At 37.5% G+C, this 19892-nt stretch overlaps 1 protein-coding gene across 4 annotated transcripts in view; it reads right to left on the reverse strand.

The window, feature by feature from the left end:
- LOC108986636 (phospholipid-transporting ATPase 2-like) overlaps positions 1-19892 on the reverse strand; it is a 60996-nt gene that overhangs the window by 16800 nt on the left and 24304 nt on the right. For all 4 annotated transcript variants that reach the window (XM_018959317.2, XM_018959320.2, XM_018959319.2 and 1 more), the window contains 13 exons: positions 16300-16392; positions 16020-16194; positions 14717-14883; positions 13551-13655; positions 12864-12961; positions 12605-12747; positions 11417-11513; positions 8667-8776; positions 8417-8581; positions 1530-1684; positions 1314-1394; positions 1063-1183; positions 788-894 (listed from right to left, as the gene is read on the reverse strand). In XM_018959317.2, the coding sequence (XP_018814862.1) occupies positions 788-894; positions 1063-1183; positions 1314-1394; positions 1530-1684; positions 8417-8581; positions 8667-8776; positions 11417-11513; positions 12605-12747; positions 12864-12961; positions 13551-13655; positions 14717-14883; positions 16020-16194; positions 16300-16392 (1617 nt within the window). The remainder of the gene's footprint in view (positions 1-787; positions 895-1062; positions 1184-1313; positions 1395-1529; positions 1685-8416; positions 8582-8666; positions 8777-11416; positions 11514-12604; positions 12748-12863; positions 12962-13550; positions 13656-14716; positions 14884-16019; positions 16195-16299; positions 16393-19892) is intronic.

Consider the following 19892-nt stretch of genomic DNA (forward strand, 5'->3'; position numbering starts at 1 on the left):
AAACAATAACCCACCCAATATAGTTGCATCAAGGAATGGTATAAATAGACGGAGCAGAGTTTGATGGAAGCACACATAGAATGGAAAAACCGTAAGTACCGAAACAGTACAGAATGCCTTCCCCTTGGAACTCTTACATTTTGATATTCAATGTTGTTCATCGAATAGAAAGATTTCAAGAGTGCATCACAAATGTAATTTTGTATGTACTTTTCCAACACTCGCATCTTTCTTTGGAAAAAGGAAAATGAAACACCAGCTTAGATGCGTAAGATTCCAAATACTCTCAACTCCCTTTGTTAAGGATGTAGATATAAAATAACAAGTGAAACCTTAATCAAAAGGCCAACCAAAAGTGAACCACCGAGATTTTCACACGAATTAATGACACTTATCACAACTCAGACAATATTTAGATTGCTTCCATCCAACAGCTATATTTATCTTCAATATGCTGATGTTGGCCGAAACAATTTCATCGCCCAAAAATAAAATGTAAAAATAAAAACTTATCATAGATGAGAAAAGAATGAAGTACAACACGGCTAAGAAGACATCAGAGCTTTACACACAAATACCATGGACTCAATTTCATTCATTATTTTAGGATTCACATGTTTATTAGATCCAGATCAAGATCATACAACAATCAATTAGAAGAATACAGAAACATACATTAATTATTTCGAATTACTTCAGTTTTTAATAAATTAGCTCCCAGAACGTGGAAGGAAAAAACTTGTGACATAAAATTGAATTTGTGGTTGATGGAGCATATAAGCTATACCTTAGGTTCTGTCGTTGTTATCCTCATCGTAAGTAAAACTCTCTCTAAGCTTCTATGAACTTCAGCTTCAGTTTTGCCATCAATTGACAGAAGCTGACCTTTTGGGTCTTTCAGGCAAAAACAAAAGACAGGATTAGTAGAGCATGAAGACCACCATTTTGATTATCAATACAGTTTTGATTTATCAAGAAAACAAACAAGGAAACAACTCCAATGTTGTTAGAAGAAAGAGATAATGCCAAAGACATTAAACAAACAAACATGACCGAAACTACCTGGGGAAATAAAATTGCATGAGAGAGCAATCTGTATTGCAGTATTCTGCTTGTCACCAGTTAGCATCCAAAAGTTTATTCCTGCTTTTCTTAATGTTTCTATTGTTTCTGGTACACCATCCTGAAAAATAAATAAATAAAAATCATCAGTGTTTAAAAAACAATTAAGTGAACATTTTGCAAAAAAGTGGATTTTCCCTCTTTTTCCTTTCTTTTATGGTTGCAGTGGACAATGAGTAGAAAAGATTCACCTGTAGTCGGTCTTCTATTGCAGTAACTCCAAGAATTTCCAAATCATGTTCTAACATTTGGCAGACCTCCGCAATTCTCCACTGCAAAATGTTCAGATTAAAGGAAGCATGTGTTGATATAATCAGAATCTTTCAATATATATACAGCCACACTTATATACACACACATATTAATCTACACATGCATAAACTACCGTATTGAGATGGAAAATTTACCTCCCTATCAACTAAGTTGCTACTAGCTTCTTTAAACAAAAAAGACCATTCTCGATATTCATCTTCGTTTAACTCACGGCAAGCCAAACACAGAGTGCGCAGCCCCAATTGAGTATACTGTTCCACAGCTTCAACGAACACCCTGGTTTTCTGCCCTGAAACAAACTAGGGGTTATCAAAGTCTATGGCATGACATTTTTTTTTTTTATAAGCAAGACTTATTAATAAGAAGAGGCATAGTCCAAGTATACAAGGATATACACAAAAAATGCCAAAGTACCAACTAAGCACTAGTGAGGGATACAATCAAATCATGAAAGCTGTCCTCATTACAAATAATGACCGAAGAAAATTAAGTATTATAAAAGATCTCTTCAGCACATCCAAGGAACACTCCGGGTCTTCAAAACACCTCTTATTTCTCTACATCCACAAATACCACATAATACAAAGGGGAATCATTTTCCACACAACGACCATGTGAGCATTTCCCCTAATACCTGTCCAGCACTTGAGAATATCCATAACTCTTCTAGGCATCACCCATGCCACACCAGTCCAGTTAAAGATCTCATTCCACAAGAACCGAGCCACCTCACAATGTAACAAAAGATGATCCACAGATTCCCCGTTTTTCTTACACAAGAAACACCAATCCATAATGATGAGACCACATTTCCTCAAATTATCAGTGGTGAGAAATCTCCCAAGAGATGCGGTCCATTCAAAGTAATCAAACTTAGGAGGGACCTTACACTTCCAAATAGCCTTCCAAGGAAAACAATAATCATTAGAGAATCCCAAGAGAGCCTTGTAATAGAAGCGCATCAAGAGCCTATTACTCTCAATAGGAATCCAATCATCCTATCCTCCATCACATTACCAAATGACACAACATACAAAGAGTCGAAAAAGTTGGCAAACATTCCCAGTTCCCAATCATGAACCGCTCTAAAAACACTGACATTCCAATGGAAAGAACCATTAGAACACACCAACAAGTCAGCCACCACAGCCTCTTTATCACTAGAAATCTGGTAAAGAGAAAGAAAAACATGTTTAAGAGCCCTTGTACCATGCCAAATATCATGCCAAAAGCAAACAACATGACCATTCCAACCACAAATCTGAAAAAGCTAAGAATTTTCTCCCATCTCCCATCCAGAACAAATATATTTCCACAATCCCATACCATATGCCCCCCTAACTTCATTAGAACACCAACCCCCTCAAGTTCCCGTGTTTTGAATATATAACAACTCTCCACAAACCTTCCCTTTCCCGATCATATCTCCACAACCATTCCCCCAAAAGTGCTTTTATTGAAAGTCCTCAAGTTGCGCACCCCCAAACCATCACAAGTTACCGGGGAACATACTTAATCCCAACCAACAAGATGAAACTTGGCTTCCTCCCCAACACCTCCCCAAAGGAAACTACGAAAAACTTTCTCAATACGAGATGCCACACCTGTAGGTAGCGGAAATAAAGACAAAAAGAATGTAGGGAAGTTAGATAAAGTGCTTTTGATAAGATTTAATCTACCATCCTTTAACAAATAAATTATTTTCCATCCCGCCAACCTTCTATCAACCTTTTCGAACACACCTTCCCAAATAGAATTCTTCTTGAAAGCAACTCCAATGGAAGACCAAGATATTTCATGGGCAGCAATAATACCTTACAGCCCAGGATCTTTGCCAAGCCTTGAACATTAAACACTTTACCCACAGGAACCATTTCAAACTTTGAAAGACTCACCTTCAGGCCCACAACAGCTTCAAAACAAAGCAAAAGAGCCCTCAAATATTGAATATGACCACGGTCCCGCTCACAAAAAAGTAAAGTATCATCAGCAAAGAGAAGATAAGAAATATTAACACCTCCCACAGAAAAACCAGAAAGTAGACCTCCATCAACAGCAGCACTGAACATGCGACTGAGTGCATCCATCACAATGACAAACAAAAAGGGGGAAAGAGGATCCCCTTGTCTTAATCCCCGACAGCTATTAAAAAATCCCTCTGGTGCACCATTCACCAAAACCGAAAAACAAACCGTAAAAATACAATGCCTAATCCATGAAATCCATCTTTCCCAAAAACCACACCTCCGAAGAAAGTAACAAAAAAAGTCCCAGGTAACCTGATCATATGCCTTCTCCGTATCTAATTTGCAAAGAATCTCAGGTTTTCCCATCTTGTTTCTACTATCCAAACATTCAATGGCAATTTAGAACCAAATCTAAGATTTGTCTTACCTTCACAAAAGCATTCTAAGGTTTTGATATAATGTTGCTCATAACGACACTCATTTGGTTAGTGATAAAGTGTTATAATTGCATGATTAAGTTGCTTAAGTGAATAAATTGTTTAACCAAAAATGAGTTAAGCACTTAATTATGTAGATTATAGTACTTGAGCAAATTGCTAATTCCTAATATTTTGCACTTAAAAGTATTCATAATGCAGCTGGTTGTAACAAGGATACACGTGACACTTACAATGTTAAGCCACATTAGGTTTAATATTCCAGTTTTACCCTTATAGTGCTGAACACTTAATCTTATTTGCTGTAGGGCATTTTTGGAAGAGAGGCTACTAACTTAATTGATACTTTTTTAGAGGACTCACTTGTGTGCCTAATGGAAGGATGGAGAAAAGAATGTTGTGGTCCTAAAGGGGCAGGAATTAGTGATGCCAGAAGGGGGCAGGTGCAAGGTGGAATGTGTGTGACGGGAGGCAGAGCACTAAGCGAGGAAACACAAAAAAATACGACTGGAATGCAAGAGGTGGTCCCTAGAAGAACACACGAAATTGGGGCTGAAATGGAAGGAGACATGAAGGGGTCCTAGGGCATAGATGGCTTTTGGTGTGGGCATGTTTTCAGAAAGCAGGAATAAATTGTTTAAGTTGCTTAAGTGAATAAATTGTTTAACCAAAAATGAGTTAAGCACTTTTTTTTTTTTGATAGGTAATAGATAAAATGAGTTAAGCACTTAATTATGAAGTAGATTATAGTACTTGCGTAAATTGATAATTCCTGATATTTTGCTCTTAAAAAGATTCATAATGCAGCTGGTTGTAACAAGGATACACATGACACTTACATTGTTAAGCCACATCAGGTTTAATATTCCAGTTTTACCCTTATAGTGCTGAACACTTAACCTTATTTGCTGTAGGGCATTTTTGGGAAGAGAGGCTACTAACTTAATCGATACTTTTTTAGAGGACTCACTCGTGTGCCTAATGGAAGGATGGAGAAAAGAATGTTGTGGTCCTGAAGGGGCAGGAATCGGTGATGCCGGAAGGGGGCAGGTGCGAGGTGGAATGTGTGTGAAGGGAGGCAGAGCACCAAGCGAGGGGACACGAAAAAATACGGCTGGAATGCAAGAGGTGGTCCCTGGGAGAACACACGAAATTGGGGCTGAAATGGAAGGAGACGTGAAGTGGTCCCGGGGCATAGACGGTTTTTGGCGTGGGCGTGTTTTCAGAAAGCAGGAATAAAATGTTTAAGATGCTTAAGTGAATAAATTGTTTAACTAAAAATGAGTTAAATTGCTCAAGTGTGTATGCCCAGGGATGTCCCGTGCCTTCCAGCTACAATTCCTGCTTTCTGAAAATACACCCACGCCAAAACCCGTCTATGCCCCGGGACCACTTCACGTCTCCTTCCATTTCAGCCCCAATTTCGTGTGTTCTCCTAGGGACCACCTCTTGCATTCCAGCCGTATTTTTTCATGTCTCCTCACTTGGTGCTCTGCCTCCCTTCACACACGTTCCACCTCGCACCTGCCCCTTCAGGACCTCAGCATTCTTTTCTCCATCCGTCCATTAGGCACACGAGTGAGTCCTCTAAAAAAGTATCAATTAAGTTAGTATCTTCTCTTCCAAAAATGCCCTACAGCAAATAAGATTAAGTGTTCAGCACTATATGGGTAAAACTGGAATATTAAACCTAATGTGGCTTAACAATGTAAGTGTCATGTGTATCCTTGTTTACAACCAACTACATTATGAATCTTTTTAAGTGCAAAATATCAGGAATTATCAATTTACTCAAGTACTATAATCTACTATATAATTAAGTATTTAACTCATTTTTGGTTAAACAATTATTCACTAAAGCAACTTAATCATGCAATTTTAACACTTTATCAGTTAGCATGAACTTTAGAGTATCTTATACACCCCGTTAACAAGACTAATGGGTCGAAAATCCTTCACCTCCACTGGCCCCACTCTCTTAGGAATAAGGGCAATAAAAGTCGCATTAAGACTTTTTTGAATTTTCCAAAAGAATGAAATTCATAAAAGACCTTCATAATATCCTCACCAACCACATCCTAACAATCATGATAGAAAGCCATAGAGAACCCATCCGGATCCAGGGCTTTATCCTTAACCATCCCACAAATTACCTGAAAAACTTTATCCACCTCAAAAGGTCTCTTCAACCAAATAGAACTTGACTGATCGATAATGTCAAAGGGCAAACCATCAAGTTTGGATCTCCAAAAAAATTTCCTGTAAGGAGATCTTCTTAGAAGTTGACAATATGACCCTATTAGCATCATGACCTGAACAAACCTGTCCATCAACCTGGAGCATCTCAAACAGCATAGTATTCTCAGTTACAAAGTTGCTGAGACTTCAGGTTGCATATTTCTACCTCACCCATGAAGTACCTTGACCTTCCCTTGGGAGTCTCCTTCAAAGCCAAGTTTGTATGGGACAATGTGATCGAGAAGACTGAACATGGGTTGGAAATTTGGAAGAGGTTTTGTTGTTGTTCCCATTACCAGCTGGTGTGGCAAATCGCATTGAGAAGTTACAATGTGATTTCATTTGGAGTGGACTGTGGGAAGAATTTAAATTTCACTTAGTCAATTAAGACAAGTGTGTGCTCTCAAATTTAAGGGGGTGAGTTGGGTATCCAAAATGTGAAGGTGTTCAATCGGGCTCTTCTACAAAAATGATTGTGGCAATATATCCATGAGATAGAGGTCTTGTGGAAATTGGTGATTGATGCTAAAAATGGGGGCTGCTTGGGGGAGTGCTCATTGGAGGCACAATGAGCCTAAGGGTGGGACTATGGAAGAGCATAATAAAGGGAGAGGGTATTTTCTCAACACACTAGACTTGTGGTGGGTGATGGCTCGAGAATCAAATTCTGGCATAGCATTTGGTGTAGTGATGGGGTCATCAAGGAAAAATTTCCTACTAATTATAGGATTACGCACTGATGCCACATGGCAATGCCTATTCCTACAAACATTGGCTATCACAATCTACCCCCTTTAAATTCCCGACGTCTTCGTCGGGCCTATCCATTGTAAGTGGCACGGCTCAAGTCCCACATTTCTTGTTGGGATAGGCTCTGATACCATTTGTAACTCCCCAATGGAACGCCCTAACCACATGGCCTATACTCCAAAAGGATTTGTCAATGATACAATTAGAGCCTCATTGGAACCTTATAAAGAGCAAGAACTTCTCCTTCCCAAGCAATGTGGGATCCCATACACCACCTACCCTTATCCATATCATATGGGGTATCACACCTTGCCACCCCACAATGCAAAAGTAAATGATCCATAGTTTACAAATGCTTCTTACAAATGAAACACCAATCCATAACTATAATACCCAGCTCCTTAAAATGTCCAATGTCAAAATTTTCCCAATATTAATAAACTTAGCTATTGATATTAATGGGCTTAACTTTCATGATTTTCTTGTATCTATTTCTTCTTCCTAGTTAGGTGTTTTCTCTTGTATGCATCATGTGTACTTGGACAATGCATATTCATCTTCTAATATTAATAAACCCTTTTACCCATATAAAAAAGGAGCAAATAACAAGTAAACTTGTTAAATTGAAGACTAAAGCGTGGCATACTGATGCCACGTGGCAATCATGCCGTTGGTTTTCTAACCGAGTTTGAGGACGGAACCTAATAGTGAGTTTTTCGAAGTTAAAGTATTAATGTTTCCAAAATTGAAAATTGTGGCTCGATTTGGAAAAAGTTGAAAACCCAGGCACTGATATTGTAATTTACTCTTTTTATAATAATTCCGCATCAAAATTTGGATACCACTTACTAGTTGTACATTAAGCATATGAAAATCACGTAGCCTCTTTATTCAGGTGTTCCCTACTCAATCTATACCTCCAGCATACTATGATTGCACACCTACACTTTCTTATGACAAAGTTACTTATCTGGAAAAAAAAAAGGAAGAGAAAAATTGGAATAACAGGAGCTTTGAATTAAAACTCCTTCCTCGTCTCCTTCACAGCCTCCTTCCTTCCACCTGGGCCTGAGATTCCAGAGACCAGCCACAATGGTCCACCTCCAGCAAGAAATGAAACATACATGCAATCAGATTATGGTAGCAAACTACAATACTGTCCAAAGCAGCACATGTGCAGGGGCTTGCAACTGCAATGCCCAAGCAACAGCATTAAAGTTCCAAACGTGTAGAAAACCTGGGACACACAAATAGAGACTGCACCATACTTTTGAGTTATAATGAGTTGTACATTCCCCTTCCTGGGAAGAATAAACACCAGCAAAATTGCTGCTCGCCACAAATTTTGGAACTCAATCACAGAGGTGATTTACTTGGATATAATTAGCATCAGATGTAAAAGAGTGTCATATTCAAGAGCAGAGAGAGAGGCATTACAGGTTTGATGGTTTTAATCCCACATAAGAATACAACCTTTGCCAACCAAATGTGGTGATCCATTAAATTAAGTAAATTCTGTTTCCTGCATTGAACATGATTTTGGAAGGAACTTTCTAACTACACATCTTACAATGTTTTTCTAAATTCCTTCTCAAAGACAAATAAAAAGCGCCAATAGACAGGGGTTACCAGAATATGCATCAGGCAGAATAGCTTCATCTGCTCCTTTTGAGAAAAGGTGGATCCTTCCATTCTGGCAATCTTTCACAATGACTGACATTTTTTTCCTATCAGAAGTGAACTCAAGAGTCTCCAAGACTTCATATTGAATTGTTGAAGCATGAAATGTGATCTCTGCAATACATTAATTTGGACTACATCATCAGCACCACTATCAGAACTGTGCTTTTTATCACAGCCAAAAGTGAATGGCGTTTACCGAGAATATTTGCATTCTTATTGAAAAAAACCAGATGCAACTGAGCAGCAGCACGAACAAGAGCATCCTCATCCTGAGATTGAGCCTTGTACAAGATATCTCCAGTTTTGCTATAGGCAACAGAAAACAGGTATGACAGATTTCAAATTATGAGATACATGCAGGCGACTTAAATCCAGGGTGGACTCTCATAAGCCAAACAGGAAAGAAGCTTGCCATGGCTTTCTGAAAAGGCCCCACCCACTTCCAGTGGTTTGGTTTAAGAAAAATTTCACAAATTTTCAGAAACAGTTCTCTTTCAGTCTAAACATCTTTTGAACTCCAAAGAAACTTTCATCTCTGAAGTATTCTTTTCATCTAATCATTTGCCTCGATTTTTTGTGACACAAACCAAAACAATTTCATATAACCCAATACTAATACATTTCAAAAACTTTTTATCCATGTTTCATTATATGAAATAACTTTCACAAAATCCAAATCATGTAAAAAAAAATAAAAAAAGAAAAGAAAAAAACATGTCAAAAATTTTCATTCAAACAACTTTTAATTCTACCTACCCACATTCACGAAACCCAATACAAAACGAATCTCAAAATCTTTTTCAATAATTCTAAAAATGAGAGTTTTTCACTTACCAAACATGCGCTTAAGTTAAGGGCCAGGCTCGTAATAATTTGGGCATGTGTCATTAAGGAATATGGATGCAGGGCCATCTCATTCTCATTCAAGATGCTTTTACCAAATTTATCAAACGGATTCATGGCATTGCAAAGATGTGGTTCTCTAGCTTTGGACACCATTGAGAACAACAAGTGAGGTAGAAGACTCTAGGAACCCCCTCGCCAGTTTTGGCCATGTCTCAAGTTAATCTGAGGAAACATGGGTTGAAGGTACTATCGGGCAAAGATGATGGTGTTGTTAAGGAGCATTTAGAGAGGGATGATCAAAATGAGTTAGTTTTTTTTTTTTTTTTTTTTTTTTGGGGGGGGGGAGCGTCAAGTAGGTGTGAGGTAGAGGGCAGGATAGGAATTGTGCAACAGTGCTGAAGTGATGAAGGCGGTGAATTGTGTGACAGAGGGCTGATAAGACCACTGAAGATGGGTGTTCGAACCATCAATGTCAAGAAGGTTGGTGGAGGGAGTATTGGGCAAACATGATGTTGTCTCTCCTTCAGGATAAGAGGTCGCCGATAAGGATAATATAGAGGATGATCATTTTTTTTATCGTGAGTTGGTTTTGGGGAGTGCATCGAGCTGATGTGAAGAACAGGTGGAAATGGGAATTGTACAACAAGTGACTAGCACTGAAATGATGGAGGAAGGCTGTGGGTTGTGCAAGAGAAGGCTGATAAGACCACTGAAGATGGAATTTCCAAGGGTTATGCTGAGGACGAACTTTTCTATTTCTGAAGCTCCAGGTACACCATCAGAGGGGAATCTAAATTCCAAGGGTGATACTAGGGAGAAGTACAGGGTTTTACACGGGGATTTGAAGTTGGGGGAAGGAGAATCGATACAACACTCATAAGTCAGTATTAGGAGGGCGGCATAGGGCAGTTAGACCAAGGTGGTAATTTCAGCTCTTCATAATCTTCTGACTTGTTTCTATAAGAGGTGAATTGTTGCGAGCTGATTAAAATCACACTCGCAGTCCCTCTAAAGAGAATTGAGAAGCTACAAAGGGACTTACTTGCGGGGTGGAGTAGATTGTGCGACCCAACACCACGCAGTTAATTGGCCAAACAACATGTGCTCCAGAGCCTTTAGGAGGAATAGGGATAGAAATTCGATTATATTTAAACATGATTTATTGGGTTGGTTGCATTGTATCTAAAGTAAAGGGGGACTTTGTGGCAATCAGTGGTTGAGATTATGAGATGCTAAAAAGGGACTTACTTGCAGGGTGGAGTAGATTGTGCGACCCAACACCACGCAGTTAATTGGCCAAACAACATGTCCTCCAGTGCCTTTAGGGGGAATGGGGATAGAAATTCAATTTTGTTTAAACGTGAATTATTGGGTTGGTTGCAACGTATCTACAGTAAAGGGGGACTATGTGGCAATCAGTGGTTGAGATTATGGGAATATATGGGGTGAATGGTGCTCTAATGTGGTCTATGGGACATTTGGAGATGGGGGTGTGGAAAATCATTTTTGTGGATAGTGAAAGTTTTTCAGGCTAATTAGATATGAGTTGGAAGATGGATCTGGAATTGTTTATAGGACCATATATGGAGCGGAGATCAAGCCCTAAATGAATCCTACCCAGAACTGTTCAGAATATCTTGTAGTAGGGAAGCATCAGTGGCTGAAATGTACTGGTACTGGGTTAGTAATAGAATCCCATTAGAATGTCTCTTCAGCATACTAGTGCAAAATTGAAAAGTGGAGTTAAGTCTGTTCACTTCTCAACCTTTTGTGATTTTTTATGAGGGGAGATCTCAAGGATCAAAATTGCATCCGGTAATTAACATGCTCCACAGATATAAGGAAGATTGTAAGGAAAATCTATAGAGGTGGTGCCATATGGCGATCGATTGGTGTTTCCTTCGTAGATTTTCTGAATTCTTCTTCACATTCCTATCCTTACCAGGTGGTTTTCCTATGCATACCACCAATATACTTTCAGTGCCCTTCCACCCTTTTTTAATAAAATTCAGTGATGCCACTTATAAAAAAAGGCTTTGATTCTAGGGTATATTTCAAAGTCCTAGCAAGAAATTAACCCATAAAAGAAGCTACGCTCACCTCTTCATTGGTATAACTGTATTACATATTGCCATAACTGTAAGAAAACGCACAACATCAGCAGAGCCACTTGAAACAGCATCAACCAGCTCCACATCTGGGTGTCAAGTATAGAACTGATCAGAAGATAAAGTGTTGCAACCTAAAAGAGCTCCAAAACATACGGAACGATACAGGTATAAGAGTAACAAGAAATACACCAGCAAATAAACATTTTAGCTTGAATAAATTCATGTAGTAGCATAAAAATCTTGCATGTTGAATAATTTTTTTTTTTTAAAAAAAAAAAATTTGGTTTCTGTCCACCATTTTAGATGGCAGACAATCAAGGAATGATAAAGTAACAAATTAGGTTCATATTCCAAAGATGTAAGAATGTTTGTGTGAGTGGTAGCCAAGTGACTCAGTCCTATGAAAACAATGGGCATGTTTGGTTGAAGAATTTTTAAGATTTTTTTTTTTTTTTAATTTTGAGTTGTGTTTGTTAATTGGTTTTGTGAAGGTACATAGGGAAATTTGACTATTTTTTTTAAATATGTTTTGTATTGGGGTTTGTGAAAGTAGATGGGGAGAGTTGAAAAGTTGTTTGATTTTTGGTATTTGTGCTTTTGACTTTTCACAGAAATCTAGACAATTGGATGAAAAGTTGAAATAGAAAATTTTTTTGAGATTGAAAGATGTATGTATGGTTTGAAGTTGAAAACTTTTTGAAAAATTTTGAAAAAAAAAAAAAAACTTAACTAAACATGCCAAATGACTAAAATTCGGTCAAAGCAAGGAAATCGATGAACCAAATGATTAAAGAGCAATGTGGAAAGCTTAAGAATAACAGCTGACTGCAGCATTAGATTAGACCAGAAATACTTGACTTCAATTAGCACCACTGCTCATGGTTGAAAATATTTTTAAAAAAAAATCACCTTAGTGAATAGACTTTCTAATTATGAAAGAAAAGAAAAAACAAAATTTGGCTGTAATTTGAAGAGAAACAGCCTGTGTTTTGTTCTATTCTGAAACAGTATTCAACTCTTTCAGACATGACTCCATGCAGGTGATTCAATTATAAGACATCCCCCAATGGCTAAAAGGTTGCGTATCCAAGAGTAATATTGAGAAGTTTGAAATGCAGCAAGTACATTGTAACAGACAACATGGAAAAGCTCATTACTGCAAAGTTAGAACCCAAACCTTTCAACGCATCCCCGCTCTCACTCCCATAGAAAATTCCATTGATACAACACCTTCTAAAGATCATTTTGTTTTCAGTTAGAGTACCAGTTTTATCAGTTAAAATGTACTCAACTTGTCCCAGGTCCTCACTTATTGCTGTACTGCCACATATAACAAAAACCTCTTAAGATATATGCAAAATAACCACATTTTTCATATACTTGACTTCGTCTCAAATCATTTTTCATATTGCTGAACTTTTACCCAAATCACTTACTTTGCAGCATGGGATGGAGTACCAGTTTCTTGGTCAATCATCTTGTAATCCCAATCAATAAATTTAGCATATAAGCTCTTCACAAGATCCAGAGATACCTGCCAGAAATAAACAGCTCAGTTTTTTGTATAGCTAGTAATTGCTGTACTTCACGTCTATATCAAAATCATAATCATCAAGAAAATAATCGCTAAATCAACCATAACTGCATAAAGAAAAATTTTGATAAATGACAATTTGCAAGCTAGTACCATGGCCTTCCTTTATTTTATTTTATTTTTGAGTAAGAAAGACAATTTTATTAAATCAAATGAAATAGGGGATGCCAATGTACACAGGAAGTATACAAAATCAAACACCTATATACATTCTAAGAAGTGGAAAGCGATGACAACTCATGAACAGAAGCTCTCTTTATTTATCTAGCACTATTAAGCAAATATGCAATCTGAGGACCTCTCCTAAAGTTCTACTACAAATCAAGATTTTATAAGGTCCTTCGACCTTCGACATCATTAAGGTTTTTTGCAAAAATTTAATTACTTCTTCCCATTAGCTCTCTCTCTCTCTCTCTCTCTCTCTCTCTCTCAATTCAATTATGTATTAAAATAACAATTGAAATAGGACAGACCAAATGATGACAATATAAATAATCTAAGATTGTTAAAATCACGTGCAACAGCTTACCTTAATTGATATGGGAATCATTATAGAACAAAGAAGCTCAAAGCGAAGAGGAATAACCAATAGTTCAAACCATGGACCTTCCATCGGATAATGTACGTACCATTGCTACAACAAAAAAAAAAAAAACACCAAAAAGGTGGGCAAATGTTTGAATGTAACAGTTCTATACGTGAAAAGAGTAAGTATAAAAACTCATCAAGAAACTAAGGTTCAAGTAGACAAAGGACAATGTGGTCCTGGATAATGAATGAATCATATGTAATAAAGGAAATTAAATTGACAAAAACAATAAAAATAAGAATGCAAAAAAGAAGAATTGGAAAACGGGATTTCCTCACAAACAAAATCAACAAGAAAAACAATAAACGTTAAGTCAAGGTGATTATATCTTTCGAGATTGTGTCAACATGCAGAGGACAAACCAGTTCACTTTGATTCTCTGTAATATCGCCTTGGGTATGTGTGTCAGGTGTAGGTACATGTCTGTGTCTGACTCATCTAATGTTCACAACAGACAAGGGGATAAGGATACAAAAATGGGTACAGAAACTTGGACATGACTCGCCAAATATAGCTTAGAATTCCATTGTTTGAATTTTATCTGTTCAACTTTTAACCATCTCAATTAAATTTCAAATAATTATTTTTACTTAGGTTATATCAGATTTAGATGGACCCAACACTCAACTCCCAAAACAAAAGATATTAAAATAGAAAGAAGCTATACGATATAAGCCAATAGAATTCATTTCAATGCTGGAAAATGATGGAGCATGCTACATTCAGTCATCCCTTTTAAATGGATAATCAGCGTGCATAATTTCAGGTGAAAATGCACTACTGTAGACACTATTTTCCAAAACACCGTGAAACATCAAAGGCAAGGTGACTAGGAAAGACTTCAATAAGTGGCTAACCAACAAGCAGTAGCTATGAAGCTTGCTATCTGCAAAAAGTCTTCAATTGGGTGAGAAAGGTTCAATTAGATTGCTACTATAGACAATAGAAATGCTAGGTGGCCAAGAAAGAAAAATTCCACATATCCTAGAAAACATAAACACTTATCCAAGAATTGCATCACATGCCTATCAAAGAACTTTTACTCTTTTTTTCACACATCAAAGAACTTTAAGCGCATAAGAAACACGAGCTTAGTTTTGACGTACCCTCCTTGCTTCTGTATCCTTCCAGACATTGCCAGCTATGCCTAGAACAATAACCACCACGATCTGGAAAACAAAAATAGCTCCAGTCAACTTGTCAATCACGGCATCCACAGCTGTGAGCTTTGGTTTGGGTATCCCCCTACACATACCCAGCTTGGTTTCATTGCCTGAGAAATAGAATATGTAGAAGTTACAAATCCAGAAATTGATACAACTGCCTTGAACAACATCATGGCAACTCATGGGGTTCAGATCTTGTTCCATACACCCCTAGTGAATTTTAAATTATCTAGATGTTGCATACATCTAATGTTAAATAAACCCAAACTTCTTCAGATATTAAAAGAATATGCATTTTCCATGTTGGCACTAATTAGAGCCCAGGGTAGGCGAAATATTAAATTCCATACAAGTTTAAGTGTTTTAGACGTGTTTTTGCAGCATCCCACAGGTCAACAAAAGACAGCAACCAGCCACCTTAGTCCTTTTATTCTTTTTATTTGGGACTATTTTGCTCAGTCTTTTTAACGACTCACATAATAATAGGAGAAAGAATCACTATCCTTTACACTAAGTTTTTTTTTTATTGGCACCGGGTATCCTTTACACTAAGTTACCAGTAATCAGAATTATTTTCCTAATAGACACCCTGTTAACAAAACATATACATCCACATTCTTGTCCAAAATCAAGTAATATTTCCATCAACTGAAGAATGTTTTGAATACAACAGGTATTTGGCAATTATCTCAGGACATAGCAAGTATTCCTCCGTACGTCTGATCTGAAGCTTTTCTACCAAAGTCTTTAGAATCCACCACAAATTTACTGGACTCAATTCTATCCTAATACACAGTTGGGCGTAGTAATTCTGCCCATATTGCATCATTAATCTAAATGGCCACTTACAACCAAGAATAGAAGGATGAAGCAAGCCTAAACCACCAACCCCCAGCCAATTCTACAGTTCCTATGCAAAACAAAACTAGATTAAGTCAACTTAAAATTTATCCGACTCCAATAGTCCCAGGCAAATAACTTATAACCAGTGAGCTTTTTGTATTACATGCTTATTTTGCTCCCCCCCATCTTTGTCAAAAGTAGAAAATATCAAGCGAATGAAAATAATCACTTTGACCCTTTGCTTAGTGCTTTCATTTTCCTAATTTTTAAAGGGAAATAAATTACAAAATAAAAAATAAGAGGCACATGAGAAACAACCTAGTAGGTTCTGTGTGTGCGTGTGAGAAAGTGAAACAACCAGTATGTTGATTGCTATGACCTTAAAATTTCTTATACATACCAGTGTAGACAGCTACTCCACAAGCCCACTCTGTATTCCGCAAGTAACATGACTGAAGAATTGTGTTTTTAATTGTTAAAGGGCACAAATCATTATCAAGAAATGGGGGAAACAACCGAAGATTTGCATCAAATCTTCTAATGTCCCTATCTGGACCAGGACACTCAATAACACCCTGTAAAACGGAGTGGGAGAAAAGAACATTTAAATTGCTAACTTTGCAATAAGAGAGTAAATTACCAACAAATCTTCCATCTATAATAAGTTACAAGAAACCTGCCTTGATCTTGTGCAATAGTTCATAATCTATTCCCATGCAAACAGGGGGTATAATCCTTGTCTTCAAATCAGTTTCACCATCTAGGGCAGCAGTCTGTAAAACATATCACACCATTAGACCCTTGACATGCTCAAACAAGTCCCAACCAAGAAGGATCCCCAATGCTAGCATCCTTTACAAAATAATATACAAGGACTTCTTGCAGTTAGACTTAAAAGTTTTAAGGAATATGAGTTTTTCAGAAGAATGTACTCGAACTACAGATCAATCGTGATAAACAACACAAAAAAAGGGATCCCTAAAAGCCAGGCCATAAACCAAAATGAAGAACACAATCCCACCTAGGGGTGGCAATATATGACAACCTGTGAACCTGACACAAACACGATACGAAATAAACAGGTTTGGGTTTGATATAAATGGGTATAGATCAAAACGGGTTAATACGATAAGACACAATTAATAAACGGGTCAATTGTGGGTTAACCCACGAAACCCGCAATCAACCCGTATAATACAAATAAATTCTATTTTTAAATTTTATAAATGTTTAGTCTTATATGTCTTTTTTTGTAGTTGGGAATATGTGATATTAATATTAGTATTTGACTATGTTAGATCTCAAACTATTTAACTTTTTTTGTTAATATGTAATTTTATTTTATGAAAATATTAGTTTTCTTATATATTATTGGATATTGATCATGAATCTAGATGTAATTGTAAATTATTTATATAGTCATCCTTGTATTATATTAATTGGGTTAAAACATAAATATATGAGTCAGCTCAACTCGTTTATAAGGAACGGGTTAAACGAGTTTAAACGGTTGTGTCCAGGTTAACCCAATAATTACCTTTTTTTTATGACGGGGGAACCACCTCACAACAAAGCCCTTACGACTCACACATGGAACCTAAACTCCCGGGGAAACTAGCACAGCACCATGGCCTCCCATTTAAATCGCAATTTGATCCTAGGGGGAATCGAACCTGTGACATGGAGCTCATGCACACAAGTTTGCCCTAACCACTTGGGCTACCCCTGGGTGAGTCCAATAAAAGTTAATTACTAAACGGGTTAAGTGGGTCGTGTCGTCCCCCCCCCCCTCTCCAATTAATTAAACAAGTCGGGTTTTAGGATCTAGCCGTCTAATTAAATGGGTCGGTCTAATCCAAATAATCTACTAATGATTTGACATGACCCACGAACACGAATTTCCACCCCTAATCCCACCCCGAGCTTCATTTTGACTTGCATGCTCCAAATTTAATTCAGGTTGACTTTGGATGATTCTTAGCTCAGCCCAAAACACGCCCAGTTTCCAATTCAATCATTCTTGTATACATTTAGCTATGACCTCATCAATCACAATTAAACCAATAAGCCATTCATATAGGTTCTTAATCAGATCAAAAAAGCAATTATCGTGCAAATAAATGCTCTAGAAATGTAACATCACAGAAACGTTACAACGAGAATACTGATAATATGGCCAAATAAACAACCAGCAAACTGTATCCTCGCCATTTGTGGAAATGATACACTCATGACCCAAGAGAAATAAGTTAATCTTACAAGACCTAGAAGCTCTCAACATTAAGGAGAATCTATAAGTGGACTTCATCAGTATTTGGATAGAAGTATAATCCGAAACAACCAGGCATTATGATGTACCAGATTAATCATCACCAAGATTTAAAGCAATGTGTGATTACTCTGGCTAGTATCAGTAATCAGATTAACTAGATTCATTCATGCCTCTTTTAAAACAAAATTAGGCACAAAGCAGCTGGGTTTTTGTTTTAGACATTTGTCTCATTTTTGGAGCTAGAATTAGGATTGAATATACTTGAAGAATTTTTGTGTGCAATTAATATGAAGAGATATAACTCATAACTTGCTTAACAAGGACTTCAAGCTGTAGTCATTCTTGAATTTTTTTGGTGATGGCTCAAATTGTGTATATGAAGGTGGGTGGTGAATGGTATTCCATTGCTTGGAAAGGAGAAGCTCTTGCGCTTCACAATGAATTCCAAGGAGCTTCGATTGTAACATTGAGTAGTCCTTTCAAAGTATGAGACTGGATGTGGTTCGGGTCTTCCTTGGGTTGTTAGAAATGGTACTGGAGCTAAACCTACCAGAAAATATGGGACTAGAGCCATGCCACCCATATGGACCAGCCTGACGAGGTCGTTGGGATTTCTTTTTGTTGTAATAATTTTATCAAGAATGAAAGTCTAGGCGAAGCCCAAGTACACAGGATGTATACAAGAGTAACCACCTAGCTAAGATGAAAAGGAAATAGATACAAGGAAGTCATCACCCCCAAGCATTAGATTCAAAGCTTGGGCTGACCTTCAACTATGGCCCAATGGCCAGATTTATCATATTTGATTAAATTTCTATGATTTATTTTTTAATATTGCTATTGTTTGATTTTATAGATGTTTGGACTTTTAATTATGCATAGAAGTGAGTGAATAGGGTTAATAGGCTTGTGTCGAGCCCACTGGACAGCTTGTGGTGCCCGAGTTAATTTAAAATATTTGACAAATTTATGGAATTATTTCCCCCACTTAAAATTTCAGATTTCAGGACTACTAGCAATCCTAAGCTCTCAAACTTTCCTTACTTAAATACGGAAGGTATTTACATGTTTTCTTGCAGGAAACAGGACCTGGGAAGTTTCCAAAATCTGTTGAGCAGCAGGATTTCGAATTTCCTGAATGCATTAGGCAAGACTTTATTCTTATTAGCACAGGAGTAAATTAGGGAAGAGGCTGCCAAGATTTTAGGACTAATTAGGAAGGAAGTTGACTCTTGAAATCTCTACCTAAGTGAAACTCTAACCCTGGCAGCCTCCTAAGCCTATTAGCAAACCAAAGGCAGCCCCATACATACACACTTGTGCAGCCCCACTTCCTTAGGGGAAACTCTATACACTCCACTAAGTTTCATATCATCAAATTGTTAAAGGATTATCAAGGCTGCTACCACCATTGTGCCGTACCCTCTGCCACCCTAGGCTGTCATAATCAGGAACATACCATTAAGCCTACGAAATAGGCATGGTGATAGCAATTTCAAGTGAGTATTTCTTACCCTCTCTAGGTAATTCGAATTCTATGATGTCTCTCATATTATATTGCCTTTCCACAGCCCTCTTTCTCAAGTTCTCTCCACCAAAACACTTAGAGGGAACCTCCTAAACTCTGCTGCAAGTTAGGTAAGGACTTCTCTTCCATACATCAAAACTTCCATGTCTTAAGCATTAGAAAAATCCCTCTGTTATATTATGGAAGTTTGGACTTAGAACTCGCACCTTAGTGGCATTGCAGGGACACAGCTGTTGTTGAGGCAGCCAAGGACTTCCTCCAACTCCACCTTGGGTTGGAAAGGGTGAGAAATACCCAACTTTTAGAAGCAATAAGAATCTAGGTTGCTGCCAGCAACCCAGACAGACCTTAGAACCCCACCCCTACCTAGTACTACTACATGTATAGAGGCTTAGAAACATGCATGAGAGATTCCTATACATACTACTTTGACATCATAGGCATGGCACACACAAAATACATGATGTCAGGAG

The sequence above is a fragment of the Juglans regia genome, chromosome 1 (genome assembly GCF_001411555.2).
Source record: "Juglans regia cultivar Chandler chromosome 1, Walnut 2.0, whole genome shotgun sequence".
Classification (NCBI taxonomy): domain Eukaryota; kingdom Viridiplantae; phylum Streptophyta; class Magnoliopsida; order Fagales; family Juglandaceae; genus Juglans; species Juglans regia.